The sequence below is a fragment of the Xenopus laevis genome, chromosome 2L (assembly GCF_017654675.1).
Source record: "Xenopus laevis strain J_2021 chromosome 2L, Xenopus_laevis_v10.1, whole genome shotgun sequence".
Classification (NCBI taxonomy): Eukaryota; Metazoa; Chordata; class Amphibia; order Anura; family Pipidae; genus Xenopus; species Xenopus laevis.
The window spans coordinates 150,350,020-150,365,699 of NC_054373.1; the positions used below are offsets into that span (position 1 = coordinate 150,350,020).

At 39.1% G+C, this 15,680-nt stretch overlaps 1 protein-coding gene across 1 annotated transcript in view; it reads left to right on the forward strand.

Annotated features, from left to right (window-relative positions):
* slc4a8.L (solute carrier family 4, sodium bicarbonate cotransporter, member 8 L homeolog) overlaps positions 1-15,680 on the forward strand; it is an 89,655-nt gene that overhangs the window by 65,162 nt on the left and 8,813 nt on the right. Inside the window, exons 13-18 of the mRNA XM_018247501.2 lie at positions 222-355; positions 3,685-3,930; positions 4,602-4,707; positions 5,497-5,658; positions 8,581-8,694; positions 9,465-9,626. Of these exons, the coding sequence (XP_018102990.2) occupies positions 222-355; positions 3,685-3,930; positions 4,602-4,707; positions 5,497-5,658; positions 8,581-8,694; positions 9,465-9,626 (924 nt within the window). The remainder of the gene's footprint in view (positions 1-221; positions 356-3,684; positions 3,931-4,601; positions 4,708-5,496; positions 5,659-8,580; positions 8,695-9,464; positions 9,627-15,680) is intronic.

The following is a 15,680-nucleotide window of genomic DNA, read 5'->3' on the forward strand; positions in this document are numbered from 1 at the left end:
ACCTAGATTAATCTGGTGACCCCCATCGACCAAATAGTAACTGATATTCAGGATGGATTAAAACATATATGTATCATTGATATAGTAGAAGTTTCATTTTTATTGTGTAGCTGTGTTTTCTGCTAGTAATTTTAGTTATCACTACATTCATATTACAGTGTAGGGAATGCAATACAGTCTGTGTGTAAGTTTCACTGAACTGTTCTACATCTTTCCCACAGAGTGCTATAGAATCTCTCTTTGGTGCTTCTATGACAGGAATAGCATACTCCGTATTTGCTGGACAACCTCTCACTATACTTGGAAGCACAGGGCCAGTGCTGGTGTTTGAGAAGATTCTGTTCAAATTTTGCAAGTAAGTAATCTACCTGTGTGAAATGTGTTTCATTTTCACTGACTCATCTGTCTTTCAGAAACTCTCAGGACAGCAGAGCGCTTCTATGAAGCTCCCTTGTGAAATTGTCTTGAAAAGAGTAAATAGTCCAGTAGTGTTATATAGCAACTGCATAGCTCCTCCTAACAAAATAGATGTATTTAGGTCACATTGATTTATGAGAGGATACACAGTCTTTTATTCTTCAGATCGAGTAACTATACAGATGTGCCTGCCCTGCTATACAACTGCAGGCACCCAATATAATATCTGGTAAAATTGTATCACTGTACAAAATAGGGGGTGTGGAAGCACTCTAAAGGCTAAGTAATAGTATATTTAAGTATAATGGAAGGCTTTTCAACTTTATGATCATAACTTTGTAACTAAAAACCCCTGTTTTGTAAACTTTTGAGACAAGGGAACAAGGAAATGTGCATTAAAACTAGCACTACCATTATACTTAAATATACTATTACTTAGCCTTAAGAGTGCTTCCACGCCCCCTATTTTGTACATACAATTGTATCACTGTCTAAATTAATAATATTATTAGGAATGCACCTGGTGTTTGCCAAATAAGGGGACTTTCAGTGATGTGGAGCACCATGCCATAAAGCTGCTAAAAGCTACAAAAAAAACCATCTAGTAGTATTGTCTTACCATAGACAGATTTATGTCAGCTTAGATGGCATCAAGTGCAAGGTGCTCTAGTGTTAATACAAAGATTAAGATAGTTTTGGAAAGTGGAAAAAACAAAATACCCAGAGTAATTCCACGCAGACACAGGGTGAATATACAAACTTCTTGCGCTGAGTATCGGGATGAGTCCCTACTTGAGAAGTACATAAAAGGAATAACATATATTATGTAATCCTAAGTAGGGTGATTTAGCAGTAAAGGGGTAGTTTACATTTAAATCATTGTTTCGTAGGCTGTACTGTAATTGGGGATATTTTGAGACACTTTGCAACTGGTCTTTATTTTCAGATTTTTTTTAATTATTAAGCATTGTGCTGTGAAACACTATATTTTGGAATTTCAGCATCTATCTGTTGACTAGGGTATAATTTAAAATCCAATATTCTGTGAAACAGCGCTTCACAAAGGAAGCCCAGGGAAAGACAAAAAAAGAAAATAGTAGAAATATAGTGTAGTATATTTTGGTAATTAGCCACCTCTTTGTGCAGGCACTATATTATTTGTGAAACCCACTCCAACATCCACCACAACTATAATTAGCCTTGTTTTTCATGGGTCACCGTCAGGGGAAGGTGGGTACTCACAAACGTTTAGTTTAATTGTGCGCCTATCTGTGGGTTTGTTCAGTACTTCTATTACAAGTGCTGTCTGAGTTTGCTAAAGGAAGAGCACTTCATATAGAGTAAAAAATAAACCCACAGATAGACGCACAATTAATCAAAACGTTTGTGAGTACCCATCTTCCCCTGACGGTGACCCATAAAAAACGAGGCTAACTACAGTTTTGGTGGATGTTGGAGTGGGTTTCACAAGTAATATAATGGCTGCACAAAGAGGTGGCTAATTACCAAAATATACTACACTATATTTCTACTATTTTCTTTTTTTTTGTCTTTCCCTGGGCTTCCTTTGTGAAGCGCTGTTTCACAGAATATTGGATTTTACATTTTTTACCGGTTGGAGAACGGGATAGAAACGGCTACAGGGACGAACTTCTGGAAACCTTAAAAACTTTTTCTTTTAGGGTGCAATTTACCCTAATTTACCCAATGGTTTGAATGAGATACTGTAAAACAAATAGAAAAGGTCCTGAATAGAACGATAATAAAAAAAGTAACTTCACAGAGCAAGTTTTTTTTACCTGTTAAAAGTTTTTTATCTGCAATAAAAAATGTTGATAGAAAGGTAGCTAGATATATGCTAACTAGGTATATGAATAGATATACAGACACAGATTATGAAGGGCACATCTCTAAAAAGCAGTGCTAAAATGGCGTTAGTGCATCCAGTGTAACTGGATATGCTATGGAACAAGAAGGGGGTGTCATTTATCAATACTGGGCAAATTTGCCCATGGCAGTAAACTATGGCAACCAATCAAATTGTTGCATTCATTGCTCAATCACTGAATCAATCACCGGACTCCAACCTGCCCCTCTGCACCCACACCCATACTTAGGTCTCAGGTGGGATGTGCGGCCTGAACCCACCCGCAGCCTGAAATCACTGTGCAGGTCCCGCGGGTATTGGGCCAGCCCGCATATCACTACTGCATACAGTATCGATACAGCATTGTTTTCATGTATTACCAGATTAGGGCTTTCCAGCTCATGACCTTCCAAGGTTTTATGCCTCCACTAACCAGTTTGAGAATTAGACCTATTTTGCATGATATTACCATTATACAGTATATGTGGCAGAATTTGTTTGTGCATTTCACAAATGTTACAGAATTTCCCATTTGTCAATTGTATTTCATTTGTAGAATGATGAATTCGGTTGCATCTCTAAATAAAATTAGTATAGTGTGAAATAGCTTGCCAGATTCTCCTACTCTCTAGAGCTGGAAAATTAGACAATACAATATAAAGAAATTGTGAAGCTAGATTGAAGTATATTTAAGTTTTTTTTCTATAAATGTTCAATTATTCTGACACGCAATAGCTTGATATAGGTAATGAGTTATTCCACAACACCAAGGGGAAAATGCATCAAGGGTCGAATATCGAGGGTTAATTAACCCTTGATATTCGACTGGGGAATGTAAATCCTTCGACTTCGAATATCGAAGTCGAAGGATTTTGCGCAAATAGTTAGATCGAACGATCGAAGGAATAATCGTTTGATTCGAAGGATTTTAATCCAACGATCGAAGGATTATCCTTCGACCAAAATAAGTTAGCCAAGCCTATGGGACCTTCCCCATAGGCTAACATTGAGTTTCGGTAGCTTTTAGGTGGCGAACTAGGGGGTCGAAGTTTTTCCTTAAAGAGACAGTACTTTGACTGTCGAATAGTCGAATGATTTTTAGTTTGTATCGTTCGATTCGAAGTCGTAGTCGAAGGTCGAAGTAGCCCATTCGATGGTCGAAGTAGCCAAAAAAACACTTCGAACTTCAAGCATTTTTTCTTCTATTCCTTCACTCGAACTTAATGAATGGGCCCCTTACTGTTTAATAGGAGTACTAGATATTTAAATTCCATGAATAGAAAGAGTATAATACAAGAGAATGTGTATTAGACTCTCTCAGAACTATGACTGTTTTCCTTTTACAATGACAATATCGCATGTTATTTGTGGGTTGATGGATCTCTTTTGGTTTGCTATAGAGAATATGGCTTTTCATATCTCTCCTTGAGAGCCTGCATTGGACTGTGGACAGCTTTCCTCTGCATTTTTCTTGTGGCTACAGATGCCAGTTCTCTAGTCTGCTATATCACACGCTTTACAGAAGAAGCCTTTGCCTCGCTAATTTGCATCATATTTATCTATGAAGCCATCGAGAAGTTAATTCATTTGGGTGAGACATATCCGGTGAACATGCATTCTCAACTGGACAAACTTACTCTTTATTAGTGAGTGTTTTTTTTTTTTATTGTTTATTGTCTAGTAGTCCTAATTGTATGCATCAGTAAATCATTCTGCTTGATAAATTGAATCTTACGGAAACATTCCTCTGATAAATAATATATTTTAACAGTGAGCATGCTTTGATCCACCGTGAAATAGCATCACTTTCCTAGCTTTGATATGGTTGCTGTTTAACTATTCTGTAAATGCAGAAGCAAAACATTGCGTTTTCAACAGAAAGCCAGAGCAAGAGTGATTTTGAGATACAGGTATGGGACCTGTTATCCAGAATGCTCGGGACCTGTTATTCAGAATGCTTTGAGCCTGGGGTTTTTCAGATAATGGATTTTTCCACTATTTGGATCTTCCTGCCTTAAGTCTACTATAAAATCATGTAAATATTAATAAACCCAGTAGGCTTGTTTTGCTCCCAATAAGGATTAATTATATCTTAGTTTGGATCAAGTACCAGCTACTGTTTTATTATTACAGAGAAATGGAGAATGGAGTCTATGAGAGACAGCCTTTCTGTAATTCAGAGCTTTCGAGATAATGGCTTTCCAGATAATGGATCTGTTAGTTGCATATATGATTGGTACACATTGCTTTGTTATTTACTATGTGACTCTTTATTTTATGAATTAGATTAGGGTACTAAATTCTTTGTCTCCTTTAGCTGTAAGTGTGCTGCTCCTGAAAATCCATCTAATGACACTCTACTGTACTGGAGAGAAAATAACATCACTATTTCAGAAACAGACTGGGCCAACTTCACAGTTAGTGTAAGTAAAAAAAAAAGAATTGTACACCAGCTCCTACAAACACATTTTTCTAGATAACAGAAATATATAACAGGTTCTAAATCCATTATATTCTACCCAGCGTCGGACTGGGACACCAGGGGCCCACCAAAAAGTCTTAAGGTGGCCATACATGGAGAGATCCGCTTGTTTGGCTATATCGCCAAACTAGCGGATCTCTCCCCGATATGCCCACCTTGAGGTGAGCAATATTGGGCTGATCCGATCGTGGGCCCTAGGGCCCAACGATCGGATCCTAACAATGGGTAACAGGTGGTCGGATCGCGGGACTGCATCAACGAACAGATTTTAGTCCCGTCCTATCGACATCTGGCTGACTTTCGGCCAGATATTGATGGGGGAAGCCCGTCGGAGGGCCCCATACACTCGGTCTGTCGGCAGCTTTTATTGGCCCGTGTATGGCCACCTTAAGATAAGGGGCCCACCAAAAAACCTTAGACCAGGGGCCCACTCTAATTACTATTATTCTTCCTCTTCTCACTCAACCTCTATTCTCCTAGTCTCTTTTCTTTACATACTATAATCTATTAGGGAAAACTTAAAATCTGGGGATTTAAAATTGATGTTTCACTGTATATGCAACCTGCCCATAAGCTCTCAATTTTCTGACTATCTTTGTGTAATAGGATGTACATAGTAGCTAACCATTGATACACAATCTAGGTTCTGCATGTCATGTGATTCAAACATCAAATTGTTTATCAAGCCTAATAATAGTTGGTGACTTTGATAACGCTTTTCCCTTTACAGGAGTGCAATACAATGCATGGGGAGTTTGTGGGGTCTGCTTGCGGACACCATGGGCCATATACTCCCGATGTTCTCTTCTGGTCCTGCATCCTGTTTTTCACCACATTTGCATTGTCTAGTGCATTGAAGACATTTAAAACAAGTCGTTACTTTCCAACTAAGGCAAGTAAATTAAAATGCTATCATGTAGTGTATAAAAGAAAACCATATTGAGTGGATGTCTAAACTGTGCCTAAAACAAGCTCTTCTTTCCATCCAGTATAAACTATGCTGGGATTCTCCCCACAATTGTTTTCTGTCTTAACTGCCACTTGCTAGCTCATGACAGTAGGATTTATTTATACTGCAGTGTACCTGTGTCTAGGATAGCAATTACAGAGGGATCATTTACACTGCAAGTGCAGTTGCACCAAAATGGCCACAGTTGGGTAGTTAAGTCTGAAACCACTCCAGTCTTTTTGGATGATGCCCCATTAGCTCCCCATCTTCTTTTCTGCATGTCCCGCGCCAGGGCCCGCCCCCCTCTAGTTATGTTACTGAGTCCCAAGCATTCTTTATAACAGGTCCCATACCTGTATGTAATATATATAATCCCCTAAAGTATCATTATATTTATGTGGAAATTACAGTGACACTAGACAGTACTTGTTTTGCAGGAGGTTGGTTTAATTATTCTGCTGTTTTTTTGAAAACCATGACATCTTTATGTATAATATTGCAACATAACCCAGAATTAGAAATCACTATAATTGTCTTACTTGAAATGTAGGTATCCTGGTAAAAGGTTTTTTGTTCTCAACCATTAGTGAAATGACATAGCACTGCTTGCATAAATAAAATGACACATCATCACAATGGATTTCAGATTAGTAATACTCTCTTTAAAGCTGAATGCTTTGTTAAAATAAAAATAACACCAACATATGTACTCAGTGCTTTACTGAGTTTGTTTGTCCTTCCCACTTGTCTCTGCCCCAGTGAAACTTGCAGTCCCTATTACAGCCATGCACAAACTATGGTCAGTTTTCTCAGAGACAATTAACCTGCCCACCAGGACCACAGCAAAAGTGCAACCTACTGAGCCTCAGATCCCTTATCTGGAAACCTGTTATACAGAAAGTGCAGAACTATGGGAAGGTCATCTTCTGCAAAATCCAATTTAATCAAATAATTATTTAGCTGTAATAATAAAACAGTACCTTTTACTTGAGAGTAAATAATAATAATAATATTGTGGCAAAACAATCATATTGGGTTTATTTAAAGTTGAAATGATTTTAAGAAGATTTAAGGTATAGTGATTCAAACTATGTTTCAAAGGTACACACCAAACACACGCTGCTATAAAGGAGCAAAAGAAGCCAAAACGTGCAGCCGATCCCTCTCATCCGCTCTGGCTGTGGGAATACATACTCACAAAATAAACGATTGCACCAGAGGATCGTGATACTGGAATAGGGTGTGAAGATGCAGCCAAACTTTGCTAAAATCGTAGATAACTTTATTAATCCATATGAAAACACCATATACAAGGCAGACAGGGTGAGGCTTAACGCGTCTAATTAACGCGTTAATAAACTTATCTACGATTTTACCCTACTCCAGCGTCACGATCCTCCGGTGTTATCGTTGATCTTGTGATTTAAACTATGGAATGATTCCGTATCTGCAAAACCCAAGGTCCCAAGCATTCCTTATCACAGACCTTATACTTGTATGTAGCAGGTGACGCAGTGTGGTAGTAGATCGGAAATTAGGGTAGCACTCCACAAGCATTTTTAGTCGGATCGACGCCTGCTGACAAAACGCACGCGCCAAGTCGGAAGGAGACGCACACGTCAAGATATAATTCGACTGAATGAAAAGTCTGAGGTAACAACTACACGGTCCGACTATCGGATGAAGACTGCATACACATCCACCAGTCGTGTCGCATCGGATGTTATTTAGTTTTTACCCGTGACATGTCATTCAGTCCAATTAGAATCTTGACGCCTGTGTCTCCATCCAACTTGTCGTTTGCGGTTTGTCAGCGGGCGTTGATACGACGAAAAAACACTTGTGGGGTTCTACCCTTAATGCCATGTCGATCATTGCATTTATATCAATATGAAAGAGACATTATTGAAATTAGAAGGTCATTCTGAGAACTCGAAACAGATTTAGAATAGACAAGTGTCTATCGAAACAGATTTAGAATAGACAAGTCTGAATGCTTAGCTCTACTTGAAAGTCCCAATCCAAAGAATAAAATAAACAACAAATACTCATTAGTTTTCTTAGGATATTACAATATTCTTTCTGTGTCTATTTTTTCCTTGTCCAGTAACCTATAACCCCTACACTGAAATCTTTGCTTTGTCTATCCTAATTACACTAGACAAATCAAATAGAACTCCTGATTGTTGTGCTATATTACAACACGGCAACATTTTTGTTGTTCTGTAAGTTTACATATCGCTTTGAGACAAGCAGCTATAACTTGATATTTGCATTGGGGTGCAAAAATAATCTATGTAAGGTGCATGCAGAATTGCTTTGCGGTTATGGGTGAAGCAGAACTGGATTGGTCTACATGGAGCCCTGACCTCGACACAACGGAACTCTTATAGGATGACTTAGAATGCCATTGTGAGTCAATACCTGAGTGTCCAACATCAGTGCCCAACCTTTTACATATGAAAGGCTGTTATACCAGCAATAGGATAGCCAACTTTATATTGATAGCCTAGCTTTCAGAATAAGATGTTGGATAGGCAGGTGACCACATACTTTGGAAATAACTTCCTTATTCACAGTACCCTGCTCCCTTCTGTCCTTTATCGCTTCACATTAGCCTTTTTTTTGCATGCCTATGGGAAACAACAGTATATATGGATACACCCTTGCTGTCTAAGTGATAATCTCAACATGTTCAAGATGAAGTTTATCTTAATAAACCACTTATTTTAATATAATTGTTGTAATAAAATTCATTATATGTAAGTTACTATCCAGTTTTATGAAGCATGTAGATTAGTAGGAAATAACAGAAATTTAATTTTTACTTTGCCATTTGTCTTTAACATCTCTTCTAAACTTCAGGTTCGCTCCATGGTGAGTGATTTCGCTGTCTTCCTTACTATTCTGACAATGGTAGTCCTAGACTACTTTATTGGTGTGCCATCTCCTAAGCTTCAGGTTCCAAATGAGTTTAAGGTAATGCTTTTCAATTCTGATATTTCCTAAAATTAATATTTTCTGTGTTTTTGTTGATACATGAAAGAGAATCACTTTTGTGGACTTCTGTTTTCAGCCACAACTCCTTTTCCTCTAACAGCTATTGTATAAAGAGTATTTTGACTGCCCTGGTCCTCTCAGGGAAAACTGCACCAGTCAAAACACTCTTTCCAGCTTGTAGTCATTTCCCATTTGTTTGAGTGAGAATTGCACTTCTTATGGGAGACACTTGCTGTCAGGCACAGATTACTCATGAACATCAAAGCTAGCAACCCAAGCCTGCATACAGGGAAAATCTTTTTTGAGTGACACCTTGTTGACAGTTGCTGTCAAAACTAGCTGCTTGCCATAGTCCAAAGGCTAGGTTCACAGTTCATGAATAGTAATATTTTTACTTATATTTTCTAAAGCTAAAAATACTAAACAAAAATAAGGAGTTCAGCACAAAAGAAATTATTTTAACAATTTCAAGTTCCTTACATAATGCTTGGAAAATATGCAATACATTAAACAATACTTTCCATATTCCAACTGTCATTTGAATACTGTATTTTATGTGCAGGAGTAAAATAACTCCTTTCTATGAAAAAAAACAGTACAATGACAATAACATTATTTGATAGTTTATGCATCTTCTAAGAGGGGTATATACAGTACAAGTCAATAATTTAACAGCCCTTTTCTTTAGAAAGCTATAAATGACATTTCTGTTTGTGTGTATTCACTATGTTTTGTGTATTTCCTTAAAGCCAACCCGAGATGACAGAGGATGGTTTGTGAATCCAATTGGACCAAATCCTTGGTGGACTGTGTTTCCAACAATAATCCCTGCACTTTTGTGCACAATTCTAATATTCATGGATCAGCAGATAACTGCAGTGATTATCAACAGGAAAGAACATAAGCTGAAAGTAAGTAGTAAATCAGAGCCACCACTTTCAATGGTATTTACCTGAAAATAGAATTATTTTTCTGGAGAAACATTTACTGTTGATACAGGTATTGGATCCATTATCCGGAAACCGCTATCCAGAAAGCTCCAGATTATGGAAGGACAGTCTCCCATAGTTAATAATTGTTAAAAACGATTTACTTTTTCTCTGTAGTAATAAAACAATATCTTATATTTGATCCCAACTAAGATATAATGGGGTCTATTTATCAAAGAGTGAAGTTAGAGATCTCCACCAAAGTGAAATTCCGCCTCTCTCCATTCATTTCTGTGGCATTTTGAAAGGCATATTTATTGAGGGGTGAATTTTCACTCTTACCCATTGATAAATACTCTTTTAAAAATTCCATAGAAATAAATGGAGAGAGGCGGTATTTCATGCTAGTGGGTTGTGGCGATCTCTGACTTCACTCTTTGATAAATATACCCCCATGCAAAACCAGCCTATTGGGTTTATTTGATGCTTACATGATTTTCTAGTCGATTTTAGGTATAAAGATCCAAATTACATAAAGATCCATTATCTGGAAAACCCCAGGTCCCGGAGCATCCGGGATAATAGGTCCCATACCTGTAGTATTATTTAAGGTGCTGTGTACTGAATACTTTTATATTTGTATAAAACATATTTTACAGGTTATGTATCAGAGTTCAATTTAACAGTCAATATAAAGAAGTTTATACTTTTTACTGCTCTGGTACTGTACTATAACAGGTTGAGATTATAAATCTGACTGCCCCAAGGTATTTTGTTCTGAGAATATTCCTCCGATTCCGGTATCTAAGATGTCGGTAAAGCGCTTGAGCAGTTTGCAGGGGCATACACATCTCTTAGAGTGCCACGTCAGGTCTGAAGGCCTCCAGTTGTACAACTCTGGCTGTTCATCTGTATTCACTATAAATAAAATGATAAAACAGGTATAGGAACAATTTTACACCAATGGCTATCTACGGAAGTCCCATCGACCACACTCATGAAACAGAAACTACACCATATCTTTCATATGGACTGGCTGGAGGCCACAATGAGAAAAGACTTACAAACAGAATTTGTTTTCTCCATCTGGACCACATACATCAATAGTCACTTAGATATTTAACCACTTACACCTTCATAAACACTACATGGTATTATATGGAAATCTTAAAGGGTAACTCCTTACTACAAGAAGCTAACGACTACATCCAAAACTCACTTCAAGGCACCAGACCATCCACAAGTTCACCCCCAGGAGTCACCGTACTAATAGGCTTTTGACGATATATTTAAGGTAAATAAGCCTGACCTGTTTACTTGAATCTGGATATTTATGCTCATTCTCAGAAACTTGATAGTCGAATGTTGCAAAATAACGGAACTGTAATGTTATGCTAGCTTTGTTTATATTTATGTTTATTTTTCCTTCTCTTTAACTTTACTAGATTAAATAGCAAGCATTTTTCATTTACAATGATAATCACCAACTGGATACTTATGATCCAATATTTGTAAGACATGCTTAAGAAATCTCAATAAAAACAAATAAAAAAAAAAAAACAGGTATAGGATCCATTATCCGGAAACTGTTTATCCAGAAAGCTCCAAATTATGGAACGGTCATCTCCCATAGACTCCATTTAATTCAAATAATCCAAATTTTTACAAATCATTTCATTTTTTTCTGTAATAATAAAATAGTATCTTGTCCTTGATACCAACTAAGATATAATTAATCCTTATTGGAAGCAAAACCAGCCTATTGGGTTTATGTAACTTTTGCATGATTTTCTAGTACTTTTAAGGGATGAAGATCCAAATTATGCAAAGATCATTTATCTGCAAAACCCCAGGTCCCAAGCATGAATAACAGGTGCCATACCTGTATTTCAACATCTGATTTTTGAATTAAAAGCAACATACAGTATAACTAATAAGTGACAATTACTCTGCAGCAGATTCTGCCGCATATTAATGATAAAATGTGAAATCTTGAATCAGAATGAATGTGTCTCCTAAGTTGTTATGGTACCTTTTGTTTTCCCTTCCATGCAATATCTTGGAGAATGTCATTGTCAGTAAATAATCACACTGTGCATGAATCATCTGTATAATGAATTCAAAATTCATTATAAATATAAAATAAAACTGTGACAAGGCAATTATGTTCTTATTGTAAGGATCTGCCAAGGAACCCTTAAACTAAAGAAATGGCTTTGTATGAAAGGACCATTGTTAACAAACTGAGAATTTCCATATGAAATGCTTCTGCTTTGCACTTCATATAATGTTTGGCTTATACTCATGGAAACTTTCATACCGGTGACTGACTTTCAGTTACAGATTTGTACTGGATGCAAGAATAGGGAGTAGTGAGTGAAAGCTGTTTTGTGGCACTACATAGATGTACAGCAAAAAAACCCCTACAGTTCATCCCCACAATTACACTCTTCCTTCTGTGTACTGTGCTACAAACAGCTAGGGCATCTTCGGTTTTGAGCATACACCAATAGTTTCCAAACCAGCACTCCCTTTTAGTGAAAAAATGTAATTTCTCCGGGAGTCCTTTGGCAGCACAGGGACAGATGGGTTAATGCACACTTCCCTTCAGGAGGCAGGATGGCTTTAAAGAAGTGAATTAGTGATGGTCTGCCCCTCAGATCCTCCTCTTCCCTGCATTAGCCCCTCCCCTATTAGTTTTTTGCCATCCTGCTCCCAGGAGGTAGGATGTGGGAGAGCTCGGCTCTCCAAACATCATTTTATTTTACTTTCTTTTCCTTTCTTTTATTATTTTTATTTTTTTATTAGGTTCTTCAGAACAAACTGCAGTGTTTCAGAGGGTGTTTTTATACCCATCTCCGCTCCACTTACTACAGCATGCTACAGCGCTGCATGGTAAGCCAAAGAACCCACAAGCTCGCAGAGTAGTTTTTCAGACATGCTGCAGCGCTGTCTTACTCTCTGCCGCTGGTTTCAGGCATGCTATAGCGCTGCCAATAACCACTACCAAAACAAAGGTATGCCTTAGCGCTGCCGCATCCACGAGTCCACAGGATGTGTTCACCTGTGTTTGAATTTCGCGCCTTCACATTTGGCGCGCCTCAAGCCAGAGCGCACTTCCGCTTTTGCCGACAGGAAGTCACTGCAGTTAATGCGCACAACGGCAAACACATACGCCATCCAGTCGCGCACAGGAATGCTGCTCAGCGTGATCGCTGTCTGTGAGGTGACGATTCCTTAGTCGGCGCTACTGTTAACGAAGGGGTAGGTAGCCTTTTTCTTCTGACAAAGGCCAAAGATTCACGGGATGGTGGGCAATCCTCACTACGTGATATTTTATTTTGCAGGACACGCAACCTCAACTGATATCCCCTGCTCCTATTAATTCCCATAGCCTCTTAGCTACGGAACAAGGGGTATACCCCACAATCATTTTAATTGGAAAAATATTTTTCTGGGGCACTTATTTTCTGCACTTACTTTCTGCACTTCTTTTCTGCTAACGCTGCAATTTACACTTATACCTATTTTCCTAACTCTATGGCCTAACATGGCATCTGAGCAGTCAAAATCTCTAACTTCACTCACAGATACTGCAGAAGTGTCCAAAACCAAAGAATCCAATGGCGCAACAGCCAAAAGGTCTTATAAACGCACTAAGGACATAGAGCAAACTTCTAAGAAGCGTAAACCCTCAGCTGACTCAGAACAGTCAGTAGCTACTGGGGAGTCCAGTAATCCACCAAAACAGATTCCGGACTGGCTCCAAGCTTTTCAGTCATCAATCCTAGGCATGACTGCATCCATTGATAAATTGGCATCTATGCATACAATTCAACACACCCAGGATAGGGTACACATGACCTCAGCCACTTCTTGTCCTCCTTCACCAAGTCGGCCTGACCATTCACAGGACATATCCTCTGAGGAGGAGGGGATTCTGCAAGAAGCAGATAGTGACTGGGAAGACGAAGTTTCAGAACAATCACCGACCGCTGAACGCTCTCATAAGTCACAGACAGATGCTGTCAATGCCCTTCTATCCGACATGTTCCACTCCTTAGGCATTCAAGAAGAACACAAAGAAATCCAAACTTTGGACAAGCTTTTCAGCTCTACTCAAAAGAAACAAAGGAGTTTTCCTGTACACAGTACAATTACTGACACCATTCAAAAAGAATGGGCTAACCCAGATAAACGCTTCTCCAAGGATAAGAGATTGGACACATTATATCCCATTGAAAATTCTCAAAGGGAAAAATGGGACACTGTCCCTAAAGTAGACGCGCCAGTCGCACGTCTAGCAAAAAGAACTACCATCCCACTAGAAGATGGAACTTCTTTTAAAGACCCAATGGACAGAAAAGCGGAAAACATTATGAAACACATCTTCTCATGTACGACATCAGCCTTTAAACCCACAGTAGCTTCAGCCTGTGTCACACGCACTCTAGTACTCTGGTTAGAGGAAGCGTTAACTGCAACGGACAATCCTGATTTTGACATGCACTCCCATTTATCAAAAGTTACCAATGCTGTACATTTTCTCTGCGATTCTTCCATGGACATTCTTCAATTATTAGCTAGATCATCAGCTCTATCCATAGCAGCTAGACGATCCTTATGGATGAAAACATGGAATGCAGACCCAGCATCCAAGAAAAACTTGGTTGCCCTACCATTTAAGGGAACTTCATTATTTGGACCCGAGTTAGATTCACTCATTTCCAAAATCACAGGAGGTAAGAGTAACTTCCTCCCACAAGACAGGAAGGGCAAATCACCCTTTCCACCACAAAAACGGTCCTTTCGGACATCTTCCTTTGGCCGCAGAATGCCTCAGCGTTCCCAAAATCAAAACTCATATCAGAACACATATCAAAACAGCTACCCAAGCACCTCCAAGGGATTTCGGACCAACAAGAGACCGAATTGGTCCTACCAAAAGCGTTCCTTCAAAGGAGCGCCAGACAAACCGCAAGATCAATGAAGATTACTCTCCTACGGACAGGGAAACTGCGGTAGGGGGACGCCTTTCTCTGTTCAAAGGAGTGTGGATTCGTACCACTCCAGACAAGTGGGTACACAAAGTAATTTCAGAGGGATACAAAATGCAATTCACAGCATCACCCCCTCACCGGTTTATGCGTTCCAGACCGCCAATTTCAGCGGCAGCACGGGTGACACTGCAAAAGGTCTTAGGGGACATGCTGGCCACCAAAGCCATCTTACCGGTACCACTGCAAGAAAGGAGACACGGGTTTTATTCAAACCTTTTCCTAGTCCCCAAAAAAGACGGAAAAGTAAGACCGGTATTAGACCTGAAAGCTCTGAACAGGTATCTTTACATACCAACATTCAAAATGGAATCCCTCAGGTCTGTGATCAACAATGTGGAAAAAGGAGACTTTTTCACATCCATAGATCTCACCGATGCATACCTGCACATCCCCATCCACAGAGATTACCAAAAATTTCTGCGTTTCACAATCCTCGGTGGCCACTACCAATTCCAAGCGCTACCTTTCGGACTCGCCACAGCGCCAAGAGTATTTACGAAAGTCATGGCAGCTCTAGTAGCACATGTGAGACTGCAACACCTGTACATTCTACCTTACCTCGACGATCTTCTTCTAAGATCACCATCCTTCGAAACAGCCACCTACAACACTCAAAGGTGCCTCCAAATTTTACGAGATCACGGCTGGATCATCAACCACACAAAGAGCGTGTTAAGTCCTTCTCAAACGATCATTTTCCTAGGAGCACAATTCGACTCCAGAACACACACAGTGTCCCTCACAGATCAAAAAATAAGGAAGCTGAAGGCAGCCGCGAATTATGCTATAACTCACAGACAACTGTCAGCAAGAGGAACCATGCACCTTCTAGGGCTTATGACGGCCTCCATAGAGCTCATACCATATGCCCGATTTCACATGCGCTACCTCCAGCTAGAATTCCTGCAAAAGTGGGACAAGCTTCATCACAATCTCGAGGCCCGAATCAACCTGTCGCAATCTACCAGGCAATCCC